Here is a 21,026-nt window from a genome sequence, read left to right on the forward strand (position 1 = left end):
GTATCCAGTGAAGTTATTTGGACGTTCGTCCTGAGTGTTCAGTGGACTGTACGTTCGTTCTGTTATTCTCTTACAGTTAAAGATGAAATTGATGTTACATCATATTGAATTACAGTGTGAACACTATATGGATTGAATCTATGATTATGGATATTGGATGAGCGTTCCAGGGAGGAACGTCTCTTATATGATTGAATATTGAATTGGTAAAGTATGACTGTGGTTAGTTAATGCTGGCTTGGTCCATCCTGATATTCCGTGATGCTCATCTTCACGTAGAAGGGGGTAGTCATGTGTGGGAATGGCAGGAGGTCTTTCGTATCCCTCACTTAGCAGGGGCGAAGGATTAACCTCAAGTGGAAGCTGATTAGGTATATCCCGGCTACTACACCACTTGGGTGCAAGGACGCCTATAACTACATGGTTCATACAGTCCGGACGGTCTGTCTTATATATCTTTCTATGTTAAATTACATGATTAAGTTACTTGATGTATGTGTGAATCGAATTACGAACTGTATGTGTGTTGTATTAATTAAACAGTATAAGCTTACCCTTGCGTTTTCCATTTGTGTTGTCTACTGTCCATGTGCTTTCGTCTTGTCAAAATGCAATGATCATCCGTTGTGGATGTGAGCAGATGGTGATGCATCCCTTGAAGTCATGCTGGAAGAAGAAAATTTGGAGGATGCAAATCTGGTGGAAGTTGAAGTTAAAGCCGAGCCTTAGAGCGCTCGTTAGTTTAGTACTGTATATATATATTAGCTCATTTTGGGACGTTCGGTTATCATCTTGTAAAACCGTTCGTTATTAGTGCTCGTTATTTTGAGCTGTAATTTGTAACTCTGAAACCTTAAGTTGTTCTGCTTTATTTTCTCTGCACTTGGATACGCTCGTTATTTGTACACCAGCCGTTAGGCTTTGAACCTTGGTTTCCTGTTAATATTAAGACTGTTTACTGTTCACTGTTAATTGTAATTAATTCTGAATTATGGTATTACTATATTTTGGGATGTTACATTAGTGGTATCAGAGCAGTTTTGTTCTTCTAAGGACACTGTAGGTTATGAGTGCACTATGTTTTTGCTGTGTGCTTATTGCTTGTTTAACGAGTTATTGTTTTAACTCTTGAACATTATTAACGATCGTTTTTCTCTGATCCAGAGAACTAATGGCGCCTAGACTCCCTCCTCCTCCGCAACCGAGCGAGCCTGATACGTCCAACAACACCAGGTTGTTGGAAACAGTGATGGAACGACTGCATCAACAAAACACCACTTTAATGGAGCAGAATGCTGTTCTGATGCAGCAGAATCAGAGCGCCATGCAAAGTTTAGAGGCCTCTCGCGCTAACACTGAAGCAACTCAGAGGCAGCTGATGGATATTCTTGCTGCTACCAGAGGCACGCCAGGAGCGTCCTCTTCTAACGCTGCCCAGCCTGCTACAGAATGGAGCTTGGAGAGTTTTCTCCAACATCATCCGGCGAAGTTCAATGGAAAGGGTCTTCCTGATGAGGCAGACCAGTGGCTAAGGGATATGGAGAGGATCTTCAATGCTAAGAGGTGTCCGGATGAGAACCGTTTAGCGTACACTGAGTACTTGTTGACGGGAGAAGCAAGCCACTGGTGGGCAAGCGCTAGAGCCATCTTAACGGACGCTCAACAACCAGTCACGTGGGAAGTTTTCAGGAATAAATTTTATGAAGAATACTTCCCTGACAGCGTTCGTTTTGCAAAGGAAGTTGAGTTCTTACAGCTGGTTCAAGGGGGTATGTCAGTTTCAGAATACACCAATAAATTCAAGCACCTTGTGCGGTTCAATACTATGGCAACCAGTGAGGAGTGGCAGTGTCGGAAGTTTGAGAACGGTCTAAGAAGTGACTTGAAGGTTATGATTTCAAGTTTGTGCATAAGAACGTTTCCTGCCATGGTTGAGAGGGCCAAAGTTTTGGAGAAAAATATGGCAGAAGCTGAACGACACAAGAAGCAACAACAAGTTAGTAGGGGACCAATTGTGTCCAGGGGAGGTTCTGTTCAAAGGAGACTACCTTACGCTCGTCCGAATCAATCAGCCAATACGAGTGGTTCTCAAGCATTGATTCCTGTCGGACAAACTGGACAAGGAAATGTAACTTGCTTTCAATGTGGGGGGCCGCATTATCGTTCGTCCTGCCCTCAGCTAGTGGGAGGAAAACACTGCAACCGATGTGGACGAAATGGACACGTGGAGAACGAGTGTAACATGAGTGGAAGAGCAGTGATGAGACCACCAAACGCTGGAAGAAATCAGCCCAGGGGGGGACGAGCACAAGCAGTAGGTCGTGTGTACGCTATCACTGGAGCGGAGGCAGCAAGCGCAGGTAATCTTATAACTGGTGAATGCTTGCTGTTTGGAATGCCTTGTCATGTACTGTTTGATTCGGGGGCGACGCACTCCTTCATCTCGAAGGCGTGTGTTGAAAAGCTGGGAATAGTGGAGAGGGATATGCAGTTTGACTTGGTGGTATCAACACCAGCGGCTGGAGAGCTTAGGACATCTACCGTGTGCATTAGATGTCCTATTGTGGTTGAGGGGCATAGTTATAAGGTGAACTTAATCTGTTTACCTTTGAAGGACTTGGAAATAATTCTAGGAATGGATTGGTTGGCTACCAACCATATTATTATAGATTGTGGGAAGAAGGAGTTAGTCTTTCCAAATGAAGAAGAGGAAGAACTGTCAATCACTCTTGGGCAGTTTAAGGAGGACATCATGGAGGGAGCAAGCTGTTTCCTTATCATGACGTATGAAGGCAATGAGATAGAGCGTTCATCCAATGTTGATAACAGTGGAGGACGAACAGTAGTGGATGAATTTCCAGATGTTTTTCCGGATGAAGTACCTGGTCTACCCCCCATCCGTGAGGTAGAATTCACAATTGATTTGGTAACCACTGCTGCACCCATCTCGGTTCAACCATATAGAATGGCACCAGCTGAGTTGGCCGAACTCAAGAAACAGATTGAAGAATTGATGGACAAGAGGTTCATCCGTCCAAGTGCTTCACCATGGGGAGCACCTGTGTTGTTGGTTAAGAAGAAGGATGGCAGCTCACGGCTATGCATTGATTATAGGCAACTTAATAAGCTGACCATCAAGAACAAGTATCCACTGCCAAGGATAGACGATCTTCTAGATCAGTTGCATGGTGCGTGTGTGTTTTCTAAGATTGACTTACGTTCGGGCTATCATCAAATTAGAGTGAAAGAGGAGGATATTCAGAAGACTGCATTCCGGTCTCGATATGGTCATTATGAGTATGTGGTGATGCCCTTTGGAGTGACAAACGCACCTGCAATCTTCATGGATTACATGAACAGAATTTTTAGACCGTACTTGGATAAGTTTGTTGTGGTGTTTATTGATGACATCCTCATTTATTCCAAGAGCTTTGAAGAGCATGAAGACCATTTGAGAATTGTCTTGAGCGTGTTGAGGGAGAAAGAGCTGTATGCCAAGCGTTCAAAGTGTGAATTCTGGATGAAGGAGATCCAATTTTTGGGGCACGTTGTTTCTGCTGGTGGTATTGCAGTAGATCCAGCCAAGGTGAAGGCAGTGCTGGATTGGGAGAGTCCACGTTCCGTCACGGAGATTAGGAGCTTTGTCGGACTCGCGGGCTACTACAGGCGGTTTATTGAAGGATTTTCTAAGATAGTAGCCCCTCTGACTTACCTCACCAGGAAGGATCAGCCGTTTGCTTGGACAGATAGATGTGAGGAGAGCTTCCAGGAATTAAAGAGGAAATTAACGAGTGCTCCTGTGTTGGTCATTCCAGACACGGCCAAACCTTTTGAAGTATATTGTGATGCATCCTATCAAGGTTTGGGCTGTGTACTGATGCAGGAAAGAAGGGCAGTAGCATACGCTTCCAGGCAGTTAAAAATCCATGAGAAGAATTACCCCACACACGACTTGGAGCTAGCAGCAGTCGTGTTTGCATTAAAAATCTGGAGGCATTATCTGTATGGTGCAACGTTTCAAGTGTTTAGTGATCACAAGAGTCTCAAGTACCTCTTTGATCAAAAGGAATTGAATATGAGGCAAAGGAGGTGGCTTGAATTCTTGAAGGATTATGAATTCGAACTGTTGTATCATCCTGGAAAAGCTAATGTGGTGGCTGATGCCTTGAGTAGGAAGGCCGTAAGAGTTTCTGCAATGATGGTGAAGGAGCTGAACTTGGTGGAGAGTTTTAGAGATCTAAGATTACAATTTGATTTAGGAACGAACGTTATCAGGTGCTGTAACCTTAGAATTTCCAGTGATGTGTTTGATCGAATTTGGAGGAAGCAACGTGAGGATGAAGAACTGGTGAAAATTTTGAGCGTGCTTGGTACAGATCAGGCCAAGGAGTTTAATGCTGGGACGGACGGTATGCTACGTTACCTTGGTAGGACGTGCGTTCCCAATGATGGCGAACTGAAACGGATCATCCTGGAGGAAGCACATCACAGCCGTCTTAGCATGCATCCTGGCATGACTAAGATGTATCAGGACCTTCGTTTGTCATTCTGGTGGCCTGGGATGAAGAGTGACATTGCACGTTTTGTGTCATCTTGTTTAACCTGTCAAAGAGCCAAGGCTGAACATCAAAGACCAGGAGGATTGCTGCAGCCATTGGAGATTCCAGAATGGAAGTGGGATAGCATCTCCATGGATTTCGTGACTCATCTGCCACGTACAGTCCGAAACCATGATTCAATTTGGGTAATTGTGGATAGATTGACTAAGAGCGCCCATTTCCTGGCTGTTAATTTAAAGATGTCCATGACAAACTTGGCCAAATTGTACATTAAGGAGATTGTTAGACTGCATGGAGTTCCTTCAAGTATTATATCAGATCGGGACACGAGATTCACATCTCGTTTTTGGCAGTCATTGCAAGGAGAATTGGGAAGCAAACTGCAAATGAGTTCTGCTTATCACCCTCAGACGGATGGCCAATCTGAGCGAACCATCCAGACTCTTGAAGACTTGTTGAGGACTTGCGTTATAGATCATATGGGAGTATGGGATGAAGTTCTGCCGCTTGTGGAATTCACATACAATAACAGCTTTCAAGCAAGCATAGGAATGGCACCGTTTGAAGCTCTTTATGGAAGGAAGTGTAGAACTCCTTTGTGTTGGTTCCAAGAAGGCGAGAATGTGTTAACCGGACCTGACTTGATCCAGCAAACAACCGAGAAGGTGAAACTGATCCAGGAACGTTTGAAAACGTCTCAAAGCAGGCAGAAATCTTATGCTGATAAGAGAAGAAGACCCTTAGAGTTCTCTGCTGGTGATCACGTTTTTCTAAGGTTGAATCCAATCACTGGAGTGGGAAGAGTTCTTCGTCCAAAGAAGCTTTCACCAAAGTACGTAGGACCCTATCAGATTCTGAAGAAGATTGGATCAGTGGCGTATGAACTGGCTTTACCTCCTCAACTGTCCAACCTTCATCCAGTCTTTCACGTTTCACAACTCCGGAAGTATATAGCTGATCCATCACACGTACTGGAGTTAGAAGACATCCAAATTCGCCCAGACCGGACACTGGAGATGCAACCTGTTTGTGTGGAAGACAGCCGCACCAGACTCTACAAAGGCAAAGATGTTCGTCTCGTGAAAGTGGTGTGGAATGCCAAGACTGGTGACTCAACATGGGAGGTGGAAGAGGCTGTGAAGAAATTGTACCCTCACCTATTCCCTAGTAAGCTTTAGAATTTTCGAGGACGAAAATTTTTGTAGTTAGGGGGAATGTGAGAACCTGATAAATTAATACACACTAATTCATTCTCTGATCACTATTTTAATGCACCGTGACACGTCAAAATGCACTCACACTTCCACTGCATGCGCCTGACATGTGTCACGGTTGGAGCATTCTGAGAAGGTTAGTGGGAGACAAGTGGCGTGTGGAGGTTGGGGAGTTTATTCTGCATGGGAAGAGAAAAATAATTCTGAAAAACTCTCCCTCTTCCTCCTGCATGCTTCATCTTCTTCTCAGAATTTCTGCTTTCAAATTCTCTGCCCTCTCTCTAAACCGTTTTCATCTTCTCTCTAAAATAACTCACCATCAAACCTCTGATCTCATTTCAGACACCATAGAAACCTTCCCTGCACTGTGAACATCATTCTGATCCGAACAGAATTGAGAACTGAACTGGTAAGTTCTCGTCTTTGCACCTTCGTCCATTTAGTTCATGCAAACCAAAATTCTGGTTGCATGCATGAGTTAGAAGTCTGATCTGTTTACGATTTTGGTGTGTTAGATTAAATTGAAGTGGTTGAGTGAATTTCTGATAGAAAGCCGTGAGAGCACGAGAGAAACTCTAAGCATTTGGAAGTGCACTGCTAGATCAGGTAAGGGAAGCTTATAAGTTTAATTCATACTGCTTGATTTTTGTGATATGAGTTGCATGTATGTAAAGTCTGATGTTTGAGCTGTTATGAACGGTTACTGATATCTGATATGATTTCTGATGTTGGTTTAATCTGTCATGAACAAATACTGCTTGTATGTATTATATATGTTGTTTTTGATTTTGATTAAATGCATGTTGATCTGATCATGTATAAATGGAGTATGGTGATTGTACAGTTGGAATGATTCAAATGTTGAAATCTGTATGATGATGATGTTTACGGTGAATTAAATCGGGAATGAAAGTTATAAAGTTATAAATTGGAAATCTGGAAAATTTTGCTAAGGTTGAGAAATCTGAAATTTCATTGTTTCCCACTGATAAATGACGTTCGTCCCTGTACGGTCTTAAACCGTTCGGCATTTCAGTAAAGTAACTTAGATTGGGATTCTTTCATTTGGAAGGAATTCTGCTCATGAACGAGCGTCCCAAATTGAATGTCTGAGCGTTCGTCTAGCTCAGCAATATTTAAATATTTAAAACTTTATGAATAAGTAACGCTCGGTCTTATACCGAGGCGTTCGTCCTAATTAGCGTTCGGCCTTATGTTGAACGTTCGTCTTTGATAGCGCTCGTCCTTATGTCGAGCGTTCGTTTTTCATAAGCGTTCGGCCTTATGTCGAGCGTTCGTCATTCGTAGCGTTCGGCCTTATGTCGAGCGTCCGTTCTCAATAAGCGCTCGGTCTTATCACGAGCGTCCGTTCTGAATCTCGCTAGGTCTCTTACCTCGCGTTTGTACTAAGTGAATATTCAATTGATAAAATAGCGTTCGTTCAAAGTATTTAAATATTCATTTTTCTTTGCGTTCGTTCCATTCCTGGAATTGGATTCATATGTAGATCTCTTGAAAAATAATTCTAAGTGTTCTTGACCCTCCTTTGTACATTAAATCTGGTTCAAGTTTCTATCATGATTATTTTCTAAGTACCAGTACACTTCAAGTCGAGTCGGTTCATTTAACAGAATCCACAGAAATTACGTTCGTTCTAAGTATTTTTCCTGAGTATCCAGTGAAGTTATTTGGACGTTCGTCCTGAGTGTTCAGTGGACTGTACGTTCGTTCTGTTATTCTCTTACAGTTAAAGATGAAATTGATGTTACATCATATTGAATTACAGTGTGAACACTATATGGATTGAATCTATGATTATGGATATTGGATGAGCGTTCCAGGGAGGAACGTCTCTTATATGATTGAATATTGAATTAGTAAAGTATGACTGTGGTTAGTTAATGCTGGCTTGGTCCATCCTGATATTCCGTGATGCTCATCTTCACGTAGAAGGGGGTAGTCATGTGTGGGAATGGCAGGAGGTCTTTCGTATCCCTCACTTAGCAGGGGCGAAGGATTAACCTCAAGTGGAAGCTGATTAGGTATATCCCGGCTACTACACCACTTGGGTGCAAGGACGCCTATAACTACATGGTTCATACAGTCCGGACGGTCTGTCTTATATATCTTTCTATGTTAAATTACATGATTAAGTTACTTGATGTATGTGTGAATCGAATTACGAACTGTATGTGTGTTGTATTAATTAAACAGTATAAGCTTACCCTTGCGTTTTCCATTTGTGTTGTCTACTGTCCATGTGCTTTCGTCTTGTCAAAATGCAATGATCATCCGTTGTGGATGTGAGCAGATGGTGATGCATCCCTTGAAGTCATGCTGGAAGAAGAAAATTTGGAGGATGCAAATCTGGTGGAAGTTGAAGTTAAAGCCGAGCCTTAGAGCGCTCGTTAGTTTAGTACTGTATATATATATTAGCTCATTTTGGGACGTTCGGTTATCATCTTGTAAAACCGTTTGTTATTAGTGCTCGTTATTTTGAGCTGTAATTTGTAACTCTGAAACCTTAAGTTGTTCTGCTTTATTTTCTCTGCACTTGGATACGCTCGTTATTTGTACACCAGCCGTTAGGCTTTGAACCTTGGTTTCCTGTTAATATTAAGACTGTTTACTGTTCACTGTTAATTGTAATTAATTCTGAATTATGGTATTACTATATTTTGGGATGTTACAATTGACAACAATAAAACCAAACCTAAAAACAATTTTTTAAATTTATTGAATTAATTCATCACATATGAAAAAAAATATGATCGGTTGTCAAATTATTTATATAATCATCTTTTTACACATTTTATTTGTGAAAGAACATAAATCTAACAAAGGTAAAATTTATAAAACTAAAAGAAATCTTTCACCTTAATTATGACGAATCTAACTACCAATAATACAACATTAAGATAGAATATCTCACTGAACATAACTAAAATTGAGATTAACAAATTCATAAAACAAAATAAACAAAATAAATTTAAAAGTATAAAATAAAAAAAAAGCAATAAAACAAACAATGTAAATTTGAAAAAATAAAACTAAAAACAATACCATATTTTCAAATTAAAAAAAATACTTAATAGAATTTTGAAATTTAACTGTGTCCTAAACATAAGTTTGAAATCCAATATAATTTAACCATATTTCAAAATCTGATAAATTTTTAAATAAGATTTCCAATTTGATTATGTGAAGCCCTGATTAATTAACGCACCAAATCCCACACTCTGATCACCATTAATTGCACCGTGCCACGTCAAAACCCACTCACTTCCACTCTGCATGTATCTGCCATGTGTCGCGGCTGGAACGTTTGAAAAACGTTAGTGGAAGACAAGTGGCGTGTGGAGAATGGCGTTCGTTCTGCGTGGGAGGGAAAAGAATTTTTCTGAAAAACTCTTCCCATTCTCTGCATGCATTCACCTTCTTCCTCACGAAACTCTGGCCTTTCTTTTTCTCCAGCTTCTCTCTAAAACTCCTTCATCTTCTCTCTAAGATAACTCACCGTCATCTACTCCGATTCCATTTCAGATACCGTAGAAACATTCCCTGCACCGTGAGCATCGTTCTGAACCGAACAGAACTGAGATCTGAACTGGTAAGTTCTCGTCTCTGCACATTCGTCCATTTAGTTCATGCGAACCAAAATTCTGGTTGCATGCATGGGTTAGAGGTCTGAAACTGTTTATGATTTTGGTGTATTAGATTAAGTGGAAGTTGTGGAGTGATTCTTTGGGTAGAAAGCTGTGAGGGAAAGAGCGAAACCCTTGCATTTGGGAGTTCACTGCTAGACCAGGTAAGGGAAGCTTTAGTAATTTAATTGATACTTGCATGGTGTGTGTGAAAGCATGAAACTGTACTGGATATATGAACTGTATGATATTTAAATATGCATGAACGAGTGCTGTGTAATGGATGGATATGAATGATATTGTTTGAACTGTATGTTGAGGATGAAACGTATGATTTGGAAAAATGAATAATTTCTGTATGGTAAGAGATGATAATATGAATTCTGTAATGTATGAGATTTATGGTGGAGATAAATTATAAGTTATGAATCGTATGAAAACTGTGAAGTTATTGTAGATGAAAAATCTGGAAAATCTCAAAGTCTTTGCTTGGTAATGCACGCTCGTCATCGAACGGTCTTATACCGTTCGGTTTCCCTTGAAAATAACTTAGAATAAGAATTCTTTCATTTGGAAAGGATCCTGATTAAGAACGAGCGTCCCTTGTGTGAAGGGTTAGGTTTGAGCGTTCGACTCAGCCTAGCGTGTCCAACGGTTGAAATAATTGAAGTATATTAGTAACGCTCGGTTTTATATTCCAGCGTTCGTTATAGGTAGCGCTTAGTCTTATACTGAGCGTTCGTCCAAATGAGCGCTCGGTCTTATATCGAACGTCCGTTCTATTTAGTGCTCGGTCATTTACCTAGCGTTCGTCCTAAGCAGTGTTCGGTTTTATAACTGAACGCTCGTCCTTAGCATTGATTCCTGAGCGAACGTAAATAGCGTTCGTCCAAATTATTAATTGACGTTCGGTCATTGACTGGCAGTGTTGTCTTCTGAATTAAATCATACTCTGTTGTTTATCTAAATAATTTTGTAATGTATTTATCCTTTTGATTCAACCTAGAGTCTTTATACTTAAAATTTTTCTAAGTATTATTCAGATCTTTTAGAATCAATTCATTTAACTTATTTAAATACTCATAACGTCCGTTAGAGGACAAGGGTTCGTTTCTTTTGTTCAGAAACGTGTAGTCAATGTACTGTAATACGTTCGTCCTTATTTATTAAAGGATGAACGCTCGTTAATTTATGAAAGTGGAACACAGAATGAAAATGTGAATAAGAGAACTAGTTAATGTGTGCGAATGGTATTTTGAGTGAATTATTGGAAGTGGATTTTGAACGAGCGTTCCAAGGAGGAACGTCTCCATGATTTGAATATGAGAAATTATGTAGTATGACCATGGTAAAGCTGCTGATGGCTGTTCATCCTGATATTCCGTGAGTGCTCGTCCTCATGTAGAGGGGAGTAGGTCATGCGTGGGAATGGCAGGAGGCCCTAGTCCTATTGAGTACTTTGGACTGATAGGGTTAACCTCGGGTGGCAGCTGATGGACGTTTCCAGTTACTACATCACCCGGGTGCAAGAACGCCTGTAGATACATGGATTCATACAGTCCGGACGGTCGTTATTTATGAGAATTTGGATGAGTTATTATATGCTTTGATATGTTGTTATGTGTATGGTTTTGTTGATTTTATATGTTAGATTTTATATTGGGTGTATGAATTAAATTACCTAAGCTTACCCTTGCAATTCCTTGTGTTGTCTACTGTTGTTGTACGTTCGTCTTGTCAATGCAATGATCATCCGTGTGGATGTGAGCAGACAGAGAGGCGCCACTTGAAGAAATGCTGGAAGAAGAAAATTTGGAAGACGCCAATCTTGTTGAAGTAGAGGTTAAAGCCGAGCCCTAGAGCGCTCGTTCAGTAGTAGCTGTTAGTGTTTTTGGATTGTATTTTGGGGACGTTCGATTATTTAATTTTGTAAAACCGTTCGTCCAGAGCTTGATATTTTGTAGATAGATCCCGAACCCTGTATATCTCGTACGTTCGGCTTCTAATAGCTGTTATGTTTAAGACTGCACTGTTAATTCTGTAAATGTGATTAGTTCTAATTAATGGTAATTGCTATTTATTGGGATGTTACAGATTAAGTTCTTAATTAAATTTCAAAATATGATGTATTTCTATATCTAATGAATTATATTGCAATGTTAATTTCTTAATCAAAGTCTAAATTATAATAATTACTGTGATTACTTGATTTTGTCTGAAAAAATATAAAAGTAATTTTTAAAAAATTAATTAAAAATAAATGTAATAACCCAAAATATAACGATTAACCATATCTTAATCATTATATAATTAATAAGATAGAACAGTTATAAACTATAATATATAATACAAACTTACCGTTATCCAAAACTATTATAAATTTTTAACTTTATATACAAACTGGATAAATAAAAATAATTACACCATCAATCTAAAGAAAACTAAACTACGGGATTCCTCATAAATACCTCATCCTCCAAACTTTAGAATCTAAACGGAGTCAAATATTAAAAAAGGACACAAATTGACGCATGCAACAGAAACTCCTTGCATGGTCAAGAATAAAGAAAATGCCATGAAAGTGAGAATGAAACTTACTTGCTCTAATCACGAAACTGATCGGTCAAATAGGTAACCCTTGACTCTAGAATTGCCTAAACACCTCCTGATCATCGAATAGATAATTTAGGAGTAAGAAATTGTAGAAAAAAGTGAGAAAGAACAAAGATAAAGACTTTTAAAAGATGAAGTGTTCTTAAAATACTCAGACGAGTTTAAAAAATTCTATTTACATCATAAGATTATTTTATAATAAAATAATCAATCTCATTATTTTACTACACCTATTTAGTCTAATAATCTACTTTTTAAGTTGTTACAATAAAGATTTTAACTTAAAAAAAATATAATAATAATAAATGAATTAAGATGAAAAAATATCAATTATGTTAAAAATATTATTACTAATATAATAAAAATATATATATATATATATATATATATATATATATATAATAAAAATTATTACTAATATAATAAAATTTAGAAACAAAATAAAAACAAAAAATAGAAAAATAAGGAAAATCTAAAATGCCCAATGTAAAAACCTAATCAGGGTTTTCTGCTTGCGTGGTATTTGAAAAAGGGAGAGGGGGACTGGAATTGAAAAACGGGGAAGGGAGCTAATTGGTTTCTGGAATTCGGAAAGCTGGAAAGAATTAGAGGGAAGAAGAATACTGGATTGAAGAAAGAAGAAAATTAGGATTGTATTGGTTTCCCACAAAGAAGGTTATTTACCCAAATCTTATCTCTTTACTTGAACTGTTTAAATCACTGGTCAAATTTTCTTATCTTTTGGATTTGTTCATGCGCGTTTTCTGAATCTTTGTTAGTTGTATTTCCTCTGTTATGCAAATCTGATGCATGATTTCTTAGCATTATTGCGATAAATTTTTGTGTGTCATAAATTTTTGTGTTTCTGTTGATTCATGGATACGGAATAAACAAGAAACCATAAACAAAAAATGACAGACCCATTATCAGAGATGATTTAAAAAAAAAAATTAAAACCCAAGGTCACAAACACGAGCGATGCGATGCAGGAGGCATTTTCTTCTAACAACAATGGCCATTTTTTGGTTAAACTGTCATTTTTGTTCACCTTGTCACTTTTGTAGTGTTTGAATGGAGTATTTTAAATTGAGATGTAACGGTTAAAATTTAGTTCTTATTTTGTAAAGCTGTGTTCAGACTGCTATTTAGTGAAATTAAAACATCCATGCAAACATGAAAAAGAGATGTGAAAGGCTTGGAAGTACAACACGACCAAGTGCTGTGTGTGGATGTCCTCATTGAACCATTACACCCCTCCTTTAACCAAATCGTAGATGAATGGTGGGTGAGGTATCTTCAGAGATTCAAACTTCTAGTTTTAGATGGTTTAAATGGTTAAAATGTTGAAAAGAAAGAACCCTTTAGATATGTGACTTCAATTCGGAAAAATCTTACATGGTCCCCGGTGGATTGTTCTACTAACCCGTTTTTTTTAAATTAAAATATAAAATAAATTAAAAGTTAATATTTTTATGTTATATTATTTTAAGAATATAAATATATATTAGTGTTGTAGTTTAAACCATTATCATTATAAATTAAAATTTATTTTTTATTTATAATAGAATAGTATGATATGTAAATATAATATTATTTTAATTTATTTGATTGAAAACATTAATTAAAAATTAAAAAAAAATTATATAATTAAATATGCTTTAAATATGGATAAACAAATTTTAAAAATAATTAAAAAATTTAAAAATAATTAAAAAATTTTAAAAAAAATGGCAGGCTAGGCTGTCCCTTAATTCCATAAAACTGGATTTTACTTTTCGCAACACAGTAGATCAATTCTGAAATTTCTTTTTCGAAAGACAGTTAACACACCCTGCACCGGATCAAAATTTTCGGAAGTCTGTGATGAGGTGCAGGTAGAAATTTGATGGGATGCACGAAGAAACACCCATCACCATGCATTTTTATCCCCATTCGTGTGCGTGTCTTGTTTGAGAACGTTCCCACGCATCTGTAGCACCGGAGAGAAGGATTTGTGGCAGAGCATCGTTCACGGCGGCTGGGTAAGAATTTTTTTTTGTGCATGAAGAGAAGCCCAAAAGGGTGTTGGTTAATGCATTCACGAGACTCTCAATTCGAGTTTGAATTCTAATCGGGAGAGTCTAATTTTTGTTCACTGTAGAAGCGACACCTTCAAGTGTTCGTTAAAATGCCAGAGAAAAACTCTTATGTACACAGTCAATTCCTCACCCCACGAAGGTCACCCAGGTTCCTCCCCCAACTAAACCACACCACTCTCAACCCCAAATCTGCCGCTGTTTTCGTAAATAAATCCAATGAGTTGGGTTGAGAATATCATCATTTAAAATTTAAAGTTTAAAATTTAAAATTTAAAATGCTGATATTTAACAAAGAAAAAAAACATAAATATGGGAAGTCTGAGGTCTCTGTATGATGGGTCCTGGGTCCGGTTTAATTTAGGGTTTGTGCCGGTGTGACTTTATTTCACTACTTTTATTAGTTTCAGCACGACAACGAAGATAGAACCAAATAGAATCCCAGGTGGAAGAGTAAGAAGCATCATCCATAAGAGAATCTCACCATAAGAGAAGGAAAATCCCTGATTGAAAAATGGAGGTAGAGACAGAGACTATGGTGGAGAAGAGGGAGATAATCAACAACGTGATGTGTCTTTTGACAGACCCAGATGGAACTCCCTTGGGCTCTCCCATGTACCTACCTCAGAATGCTGGCCCTCAACACCTCAATGAGATTGTTAATAAGCTTCAAAACAATGTAAGCAAGTCCCTTTATTCTTCTCAAATTCTATTTTACATTTTGTTTATTATTTATAACATTGAGCGATTATCTATGCTTTCATTTTAGGAAGAGAAGTTGCCGTATGCTTTCTATATATCAGATGAGGAGCTCATTGCGCCACTTGAAACATACTTGCAGAAAAACAAAGGTTAGTCATGTTTGTTTACAATAAATTATTTCTTTTTCTTTCTTAATTCGTTGTAAATTCACTTATTTACTTGCTTTTAACACATTTTGAGAAAAAAAATCCTCATCTTTCTAAAGAATTGATACAAAGAATTACGCACTTGTAATGATGTTTTTCTTTTCCTTTCCAATGTTACTTTAACACTATTCCAGTCTCAGTGGAGAAGGCTTTGCCTATAGTTTGTCAACCTCAAGCTATTTTTCGGATTCGTCCTGTGAATCGCTGTTCTGCAACTATTTCTGGTATGTGAGACATATTGTGTATTTTCCCATTCGTAGTGGCACAATGTTGTATTGTGCTTGCTAAACTTTGAGAGACAGCAGTGTGGTTTGGATGTTGATGATTGTAGCACAAGTTTGTGTTATTCTTTGAATTTTCTGGAATTCATATTTTTGCGGTTGTTTATATTTTTAGGTCATGCCGAAGCTGTACTTAGTGTTGCCTTCAGTCCCGATGGACGACAACTGGCAAGTGGTTCTGGTGATACCAGTGTTCGATTTTGGGACTTGACCACTCAGACACCATTGTACACTTGCAAAGGTTTGACATTTAAAAATGTTAAGTTGTTCTTGGTATCTGCTAATTAAGTACAAGAATATAAATGATCAATTTAACTAAATGGTAAAAGGAGTTAGAATTAGTTGAAGGTTCTCGATGAGAAGCAGTGTGTTACTGCTAAGGGGAATGTTCATGCTATTAAATCTGGATCATGATGGAATTCTAAGCTGGCAAAGAATAGTGGGAGGGTGGGGGTTATTGCAAAGGAATGAGAAAATAATAAGAGGGAAGGATAGGGACTGTGAAGGCTGGGAATGATAGTATTGGGAGAATTACAATGGTCTACTCTGCTGTAAAGAGCTATTCTTTATCCTTCCTTATTAAATTAATATCAATTTCTATAGTTTCATAATGCTTCGGCAATTTTAACGAGTCATATATAGCATTATAGCTGTTAACATTTTATGCAGGACACAAGAACTGGGTACTTTGTATTGCATGGTCACTGGATGGAAAGTATCTTGTAAGTGGGAGCAAGGCTGGTGAACTTATTTGTTGGGACCCTCAAACTGGAAAGTCATTAGGCAATCCACTAACTGTAAGATCTTTGATCACCAATACAAACATCCATTATAAAGTTTGTTTACTCTTTTCTTAATTTTTTTTCATTTAAGTTTATTGATAGCATTGCAAACTTCCACTATTTGAAGATTCAAACAGAGAAACTTGATGCTTTGAACATTGAATAGTACATTGTCGTAGTGAAGTACATATTGAAAACAGTAGTGAGCAATGGAGCAATGGCTGCAGGGGCAGCATTGATTTAGCTATAAGAATTACACAACTCTAGTTACACAGCTTCCCCCCTCTTCCTTGCCCTAATTCCAAAAGTAAATAAAAGAACATCCTGGAGATGTTTTATATGAATTGTCATTTATTTATTATTAGTTACATATTTCAACTATTATTTGGTTTGTTAACTATTTACTTTTAAACAGATATTAGTAGAAGGGTTTTTGTGTCATGAATTCCATATGATGTGTTTCTTTGATAATATAATTCAAATTATTCTTAAATATAGGGTCACAAGAAATGGATTACTGGTATCTCTTGGGAACCTGTCCACCTGAATTCTCCATGTCGTCGCTTTGTAAGTGCCAGCAAAGATGGGGATGCTCGTATATGGGATGTTTCTTTAAAGAAATGTGTTATGTGCCTTAGTGGCCACACACTTGCAATAACATGTGTAAAATGGGGTGGAGATGGTGTGATTTATACTGGGTATTTTCTCTCTCTTTACTTCGTCCTAGTTTCTGTGAAGTTTAGTCGGGATTTTTATTTGTGCTCATTGTCATAGTTTACATATCCCTGCATTCCCCCTGTTAGACTGGAAATATAAATTCATTTTGGTTCAATTCTCATTTTATGATTTTAACTCACGTTTTTATCTCAAGAGATTTTATTTTCTGTACTTTAACTGAACTGATCCTAGTGTTTAGTGATGCCTGTAGATGGCTTTTCCCTTGTTTTGGTTAAGTTAATGTCTTAATTATCATTCTGTAATTCTATTTACTGCTTGGAGCCTATCTGTGTTGCTTTATTACAGTTCTCAGGATTGTACTATCAAAGTCTGGGAAACCACACAAGGGAAACTAATCCGTGAACTTAAGGTGAGCCTCATCCCTTTTCAGTTGAACTTTTCATCTGCATGTTTATTTTTTAACATGGTTTTTGTTATGCATGACCCCTGTTTCGGATCTGGTGTAACTTTTTTCTTCATTTAGTGTTTTGATAATATCTTCTCATCAGATGTAGCTACCTATTGGTATTTTTCTATTTCAATCTGGAAGGATTTCGATGTTTTATTTTGAATCAATGTTATGTAAATTTGTTATACAATTATTGAAAGGATTAGTGACAAATCAGGTCACAAGGATGATACCGCTCTATTACCATGTTGAGAAGAGAGAAACCAAGATGGAATATAATGAATTCCGTGTATTGTACATATGAGTATTCTTATTAATAATAAAGAAGATATGCAATAATAAGGAACACAATCAATATCTAATAATAGAAAATATTTGGTAAGATATTTCCCTACCAAATCATATCATATCTTTCTATTTAGTGTAATCAAATCATATCTCTAACACTTCCCCCAAGCCAAAGCATATGTATCACATGAGACAACTTGCTACAGATGTCATCAACACAAAGACTCCTTAGAGACTTAGTAAAATGAAACTCAGTTGGTTGCTGAAGCTGACAAAGTAAATGATGACAAAGCTAATAGATATTTCCTCGACATGACTTTCTCTATGTCAAAGTGACTATCAATATTCATCATGTTTCATTTTTTCAAATCATATCTTTATTTAATACACCTCCTCAAGTTAGAACATATGTATCATAAGTCAAACTTCTTAAAAGTGGTTAAAGGGTATAGCAGCTGCTGTAGAGAAAAAATGTGTAACTGACACGATGGCTGTGGAAAGCAAAAAAAATACTTAGAGGTATTTTTAAAGCCAAATGAAAGTCTATCATGGAATGACGAAAGTCTATCATTGATACGATGATGTTCTTTCTTTTCTTAATTTTTGAATCAGCTACATGTATTTTCTGTTATTAAACTGTCTTTACTTTCCAATACTTTTTCTAATATTTTGGAAAAATTTTAGGGACATGGGCATTGGGTTAATTCTTTGGCATTAAGCACCGAGTATGTTCTTCGCACAGGAGCTTTTGATCATACTGGAAAACAATATTCATCTCCAGAGGAAATGAAGAAGGTAACTTTTTAAATTTAATGGTATTGTTGGCCCTCTGAACGTAGGATTTTAGTTACTAGACCCGACTGCATTGGCTGGTCAGATTGGTTAGCCCAAACTCAGATTGGTCAGGTTTGTTTAATTATAGATTGGTTCATTGCTTATATTCTTGCTTATCTCAGAATTTTTTTTTTTGATATTGCTCAATGGCATTGCTTTATTCTGTATCCAATCCCATATAACAGTATTAGGCTTGATTTTTGTTATAAAAATGTTACTTGAACTTGGAAATTATTCTTAATAATTTATAATATTTTAGTGACCAGCTTAATGTTTGTCGAAGTTTGTAATTTTGTATGCTTTAGAGTTTAAAGCTCTCGAGTACTGCTTTATGCCGTCCATAAGTGATTTGTGTGGTTCTTAGTTTGGAAAGATTTATTGTTTTTCTGATAGGAAGTTGAAAGTGTATGTAAGGAAGAAGAGAGGTTAGTCGACTGTTATTAAACAGTTAGAGAGAGTTAGTTGGTTAGTTGGCCTAACTGTGTTAACAGTTAGATGGGGGGGAATGTTATGTTGTATAAATAGGTGAGCTGGGGATTAGAGGAGGAGGAGGAGGGGAAGCTCTGGTGTTTGAACAGACTTGTGAGTCTTGTTGGAGGGAGGTTAGGCTCCCTTGTTGCTCCATTCTTGTATTCTTTCTTGATCGATCAATAAATCAGAGGTTATATAGTATTCTTTCTTCTCTGTTAAAGTGTGTAGTGAGTGGTGGATAAGGTTTCTTAATTGGAAACCTATCATTTTCATATTACATTTTTCTCATTTCTGTTAATTAATGTTTTAGAACTTTGGTTTGAAATAATTAATCCTTCCATTCTTTTCTTTTAGTTATCCATTTTGCATTCATAGCTATTGTTAGAGTAGTTGATGCTTTCAATCTATTAAATGTTAAATTTATCTTTTCCTCACATTTCTCAGGTTTTAACTATTACAGATTGCTTCCTCTCGGAACATCTTCCATCTCTGTTATACATTTACTAATACCAGCTTATGCCACTGATGAATATAGGTTGCTCTGGAAAGGTATCAAGCAATGAGAGGCAATGCCCCTGAGAGATTGGTCTCTGGATCTGATGATTTTACTATGTTCCTTTGGGAACCTTTTGTCAACAAGCATCCCAAAACTCGCATGACAGGTCATCAGCAGGTACAACTTTTCTTTATTTTTCTTATCATTCAAATTATGGGAATGAGAATAAACCAAAACTATCATCAAATGCAATGCAACTTCGGTTTATATAAGCGTTATTGAGTGCCTAAGGCCTTTTGAAAGAATATTATGATATATGACTGTATCTTTGCAATCTAAAATTTGGAAAAAAGGTTCTAATAAATCTGATATCCTTTTCTTGGCCAATGTATCATATCTAAACTTGAGTCACAGCAGGTTGTCCTGCGGACTGCTATGTCTCCAAATTATGTTAAATATTTGCTGATGTCCATTTCTTGTTATTAGTTGCTGGTTGAAATTGATTGTATTGTTACACATGTAACATCTTTTAGGTTTAATGATTAAGTTAAGCTTTGTTGCTGACAGCTTGTGAACCACGTCTATTTTTCACCTGATGGGCTATGGGTGGCAAGTGCTTCTTTTGATAAATCTGTGAAGTTATGGAATGGCACCACAGGGAAATTTGTTGCTGCCTTTCGGGGCCATGTCGGGCCTGTTTACCAGATCAGGTACAATTACGTGATTCCTTCTTACTTGAAGCCAACGATATTTCATTTAGAACCCTAACCAAGTTATTATTGTACAGCTGGTCTGCAGACAGTAGACTTCTTCTAAGTGGCAGCAGAGATTCCACACTTAAGGTAAGCATGGTTTTCTGTTTCTATTAATAAAGGATTTTGTGTCACGATTTTTTAGTTTGATTTATACATCAGAACGTATAAATTTTCATTTGCAAAGGTGGAACCTTGGCCATGTTTGGTTTTCCAGGTTTGGGATATTCGGACTCGGAAGTTGAAACAAGATCTTCCAGGCCATTCTGATGAAGTATGTCTTTTCACATGCCAAATTTTTTGGTATTATTTTGCTATATACTTTTTCGTTCTAGTTGCTTACCTAAATTTATTTTCTTGCGGTAAAGGTTTTTTCTGTTGATTGGAGTCCCGATGGAGAGAAGGTAGCCTCTGGTGGTAAGGATAAAGTGCTGAAGTTGTGGATGGGCTAGGCTAATTTTGGGACGAATGTTGGAATCTAAAGTAAGTGTAATCTAATCTCAATTGAGTCATGGAGATTTCATGGAGATTCCAATGCAAGGTCCTCTTTAAATTATATGGACAGCATATAAGATGTGTTCATCAGAAATATTACTCCACATAAGCAATTCGGGTCTGGCCCTGGACGAAGTTGCTCAAATTGAGTCTCAGCACAGTGGTAAAGAAGCTGATTGAAATTTTTGGATGCCAATCACATACTAGCGAGAATATATACCTACCAAGATGTTTTGTCTGTTTTGAAGTATTTTGTTTTTGTCCTCTACCCTGGAATTTTCTTCTAACAACAATGGCCATGTTTTGGTTAAACTGTCATTTTTGTTCACCTTGTCACTTTTGTAGTGTTTGAATGGAGTATTTTAAATTGAGATGTAACGGTTAAAATTTAGTTCTTATTTTGTAAAGCTGTGTTCAGACTGCTATTTAGTGAAATTAAAACATCCATGCAAACATGAAAAAGAGATGTGAAAGGCTTAGAAGTACAA

At 37.3% G+C, this 21,026-nt stretch overlaps 2 protein-coding genes across 5 annotated transcripts; both read left to right on the forward strand.

Annotated features, from left to right (window-relative positions):
- Window positions 1–1,171: 1,171 nt before the first annotated feature.
- Window positions 1,172–2,783, forward strand: LOC148203778 (uncharacterized). Its single transcript, XM_088107750.1, has 2 exons — window positions 1,172–2,407; window positions 2,706–2,783. Exons 1-2 carry the CDS (start codon window positions 1,172–1,174, stop codon window positions 2,781–2,783), a joined length of 1,314 nt encoding a protein of 437 aa, XP_087963876.1.
- Window positions 2,784–12,539: 9,756 nt separating this feature from the next.
- LOC148203779 (notchless protein homolog) lies at window positions 12,540–21,026 on the forward strand. Of its 4 annotated transcripts, none has more exons than XM_088106551.1 (15): window positions 12,540–12,705; window positions 13,848–14,051; window positions 14,510–14,784; window positions 14,875–14,956; window positions 15,148–15,237; window positions 15,410–15,535; window positions 15,964–16,091; window positions 16,575–16,774; window positions 17,100–17,163; window positions 18,175–18,285; window positions 19,331–19,468; window positions 19,859–20,001; window positions 20,079–20,133; window positions 20,261–20,317; window positions 20,412–21,026. In XM_088106551.1, exons 3-15 carry the CDS (start codon window positions 14,620–14,622, stop codon window positions 20,493–20,495), a joined length of 1,443 nt encoding a protein of 480 aa, XP_087962677.1. In that variant the 5' UTR covers window positions 12,540–12,705; window positions 13,848–14,051; window positions 14,510–14,619; the 3' UTR covers window positions 20,496–21,026. The 4 variants fall into 4 exon arrangements, with proteins under 4 accessions (XP_087962677.1, XP_087962676.1, XP_087962675.1 ...); XM_088106550.1 differs by having other exon boundaries at window positions 13,852–14,051; XM_088106549.1 differs by lacking the exon at window positions 13,848–14,051.

The sequence above is a fragment of the Vigna umbellata genome, chromosome 2 (assembly GCF_029865625.1).
Source record: "Vigna umbellata cultivar VRB3 chromosome 2, Vumbellata_1.0, whole genome shotgun sequence".
Classification (NCBI taxonomy): domain Eukaryota; kingdom Viridiplantae; phylum Streptophyta; class Magnoliopsida; order Fabales; family Fabaceae; genus Vigna; species Vigna umbellata.

Coding starts and splice junctions, on each gene's coding strand:
- LOC148203778 (XM_088107750.1), top strand. CDS start 1,172: ATGGCGCCTAGACTCCCTCCTCCTCCGCAACCGAGCGAGCCTGATACG. Junction 2,408..2,705: donor TGTTTGGAATGCCTTGTCAT/GTACTGTTTGAT, acceptor TTCCAAATGAAG/AAGAGGAAGAACTGTCAATC.
- LOC148203779 (XM_088106551.1), top strand. CDS start 14,620: ATGGAGGTAGAGACAGAGACTATGGTGGAGAAGAGGGAGATAATCAAC. Junction 15,536..15,963: donor ACCATTGTACACTTGCAAAG/GTTTGACATTTA, acceptor CATTTTATGCAG/GACACAAGAACTGGGTACTT. Junction 16,092..16,574: donor CATTAGGCAATCCACTAACT/GTAAGATCTTTG, acceptor TCTTAAATATAG/GGTCACAAGAAATGGATTAC.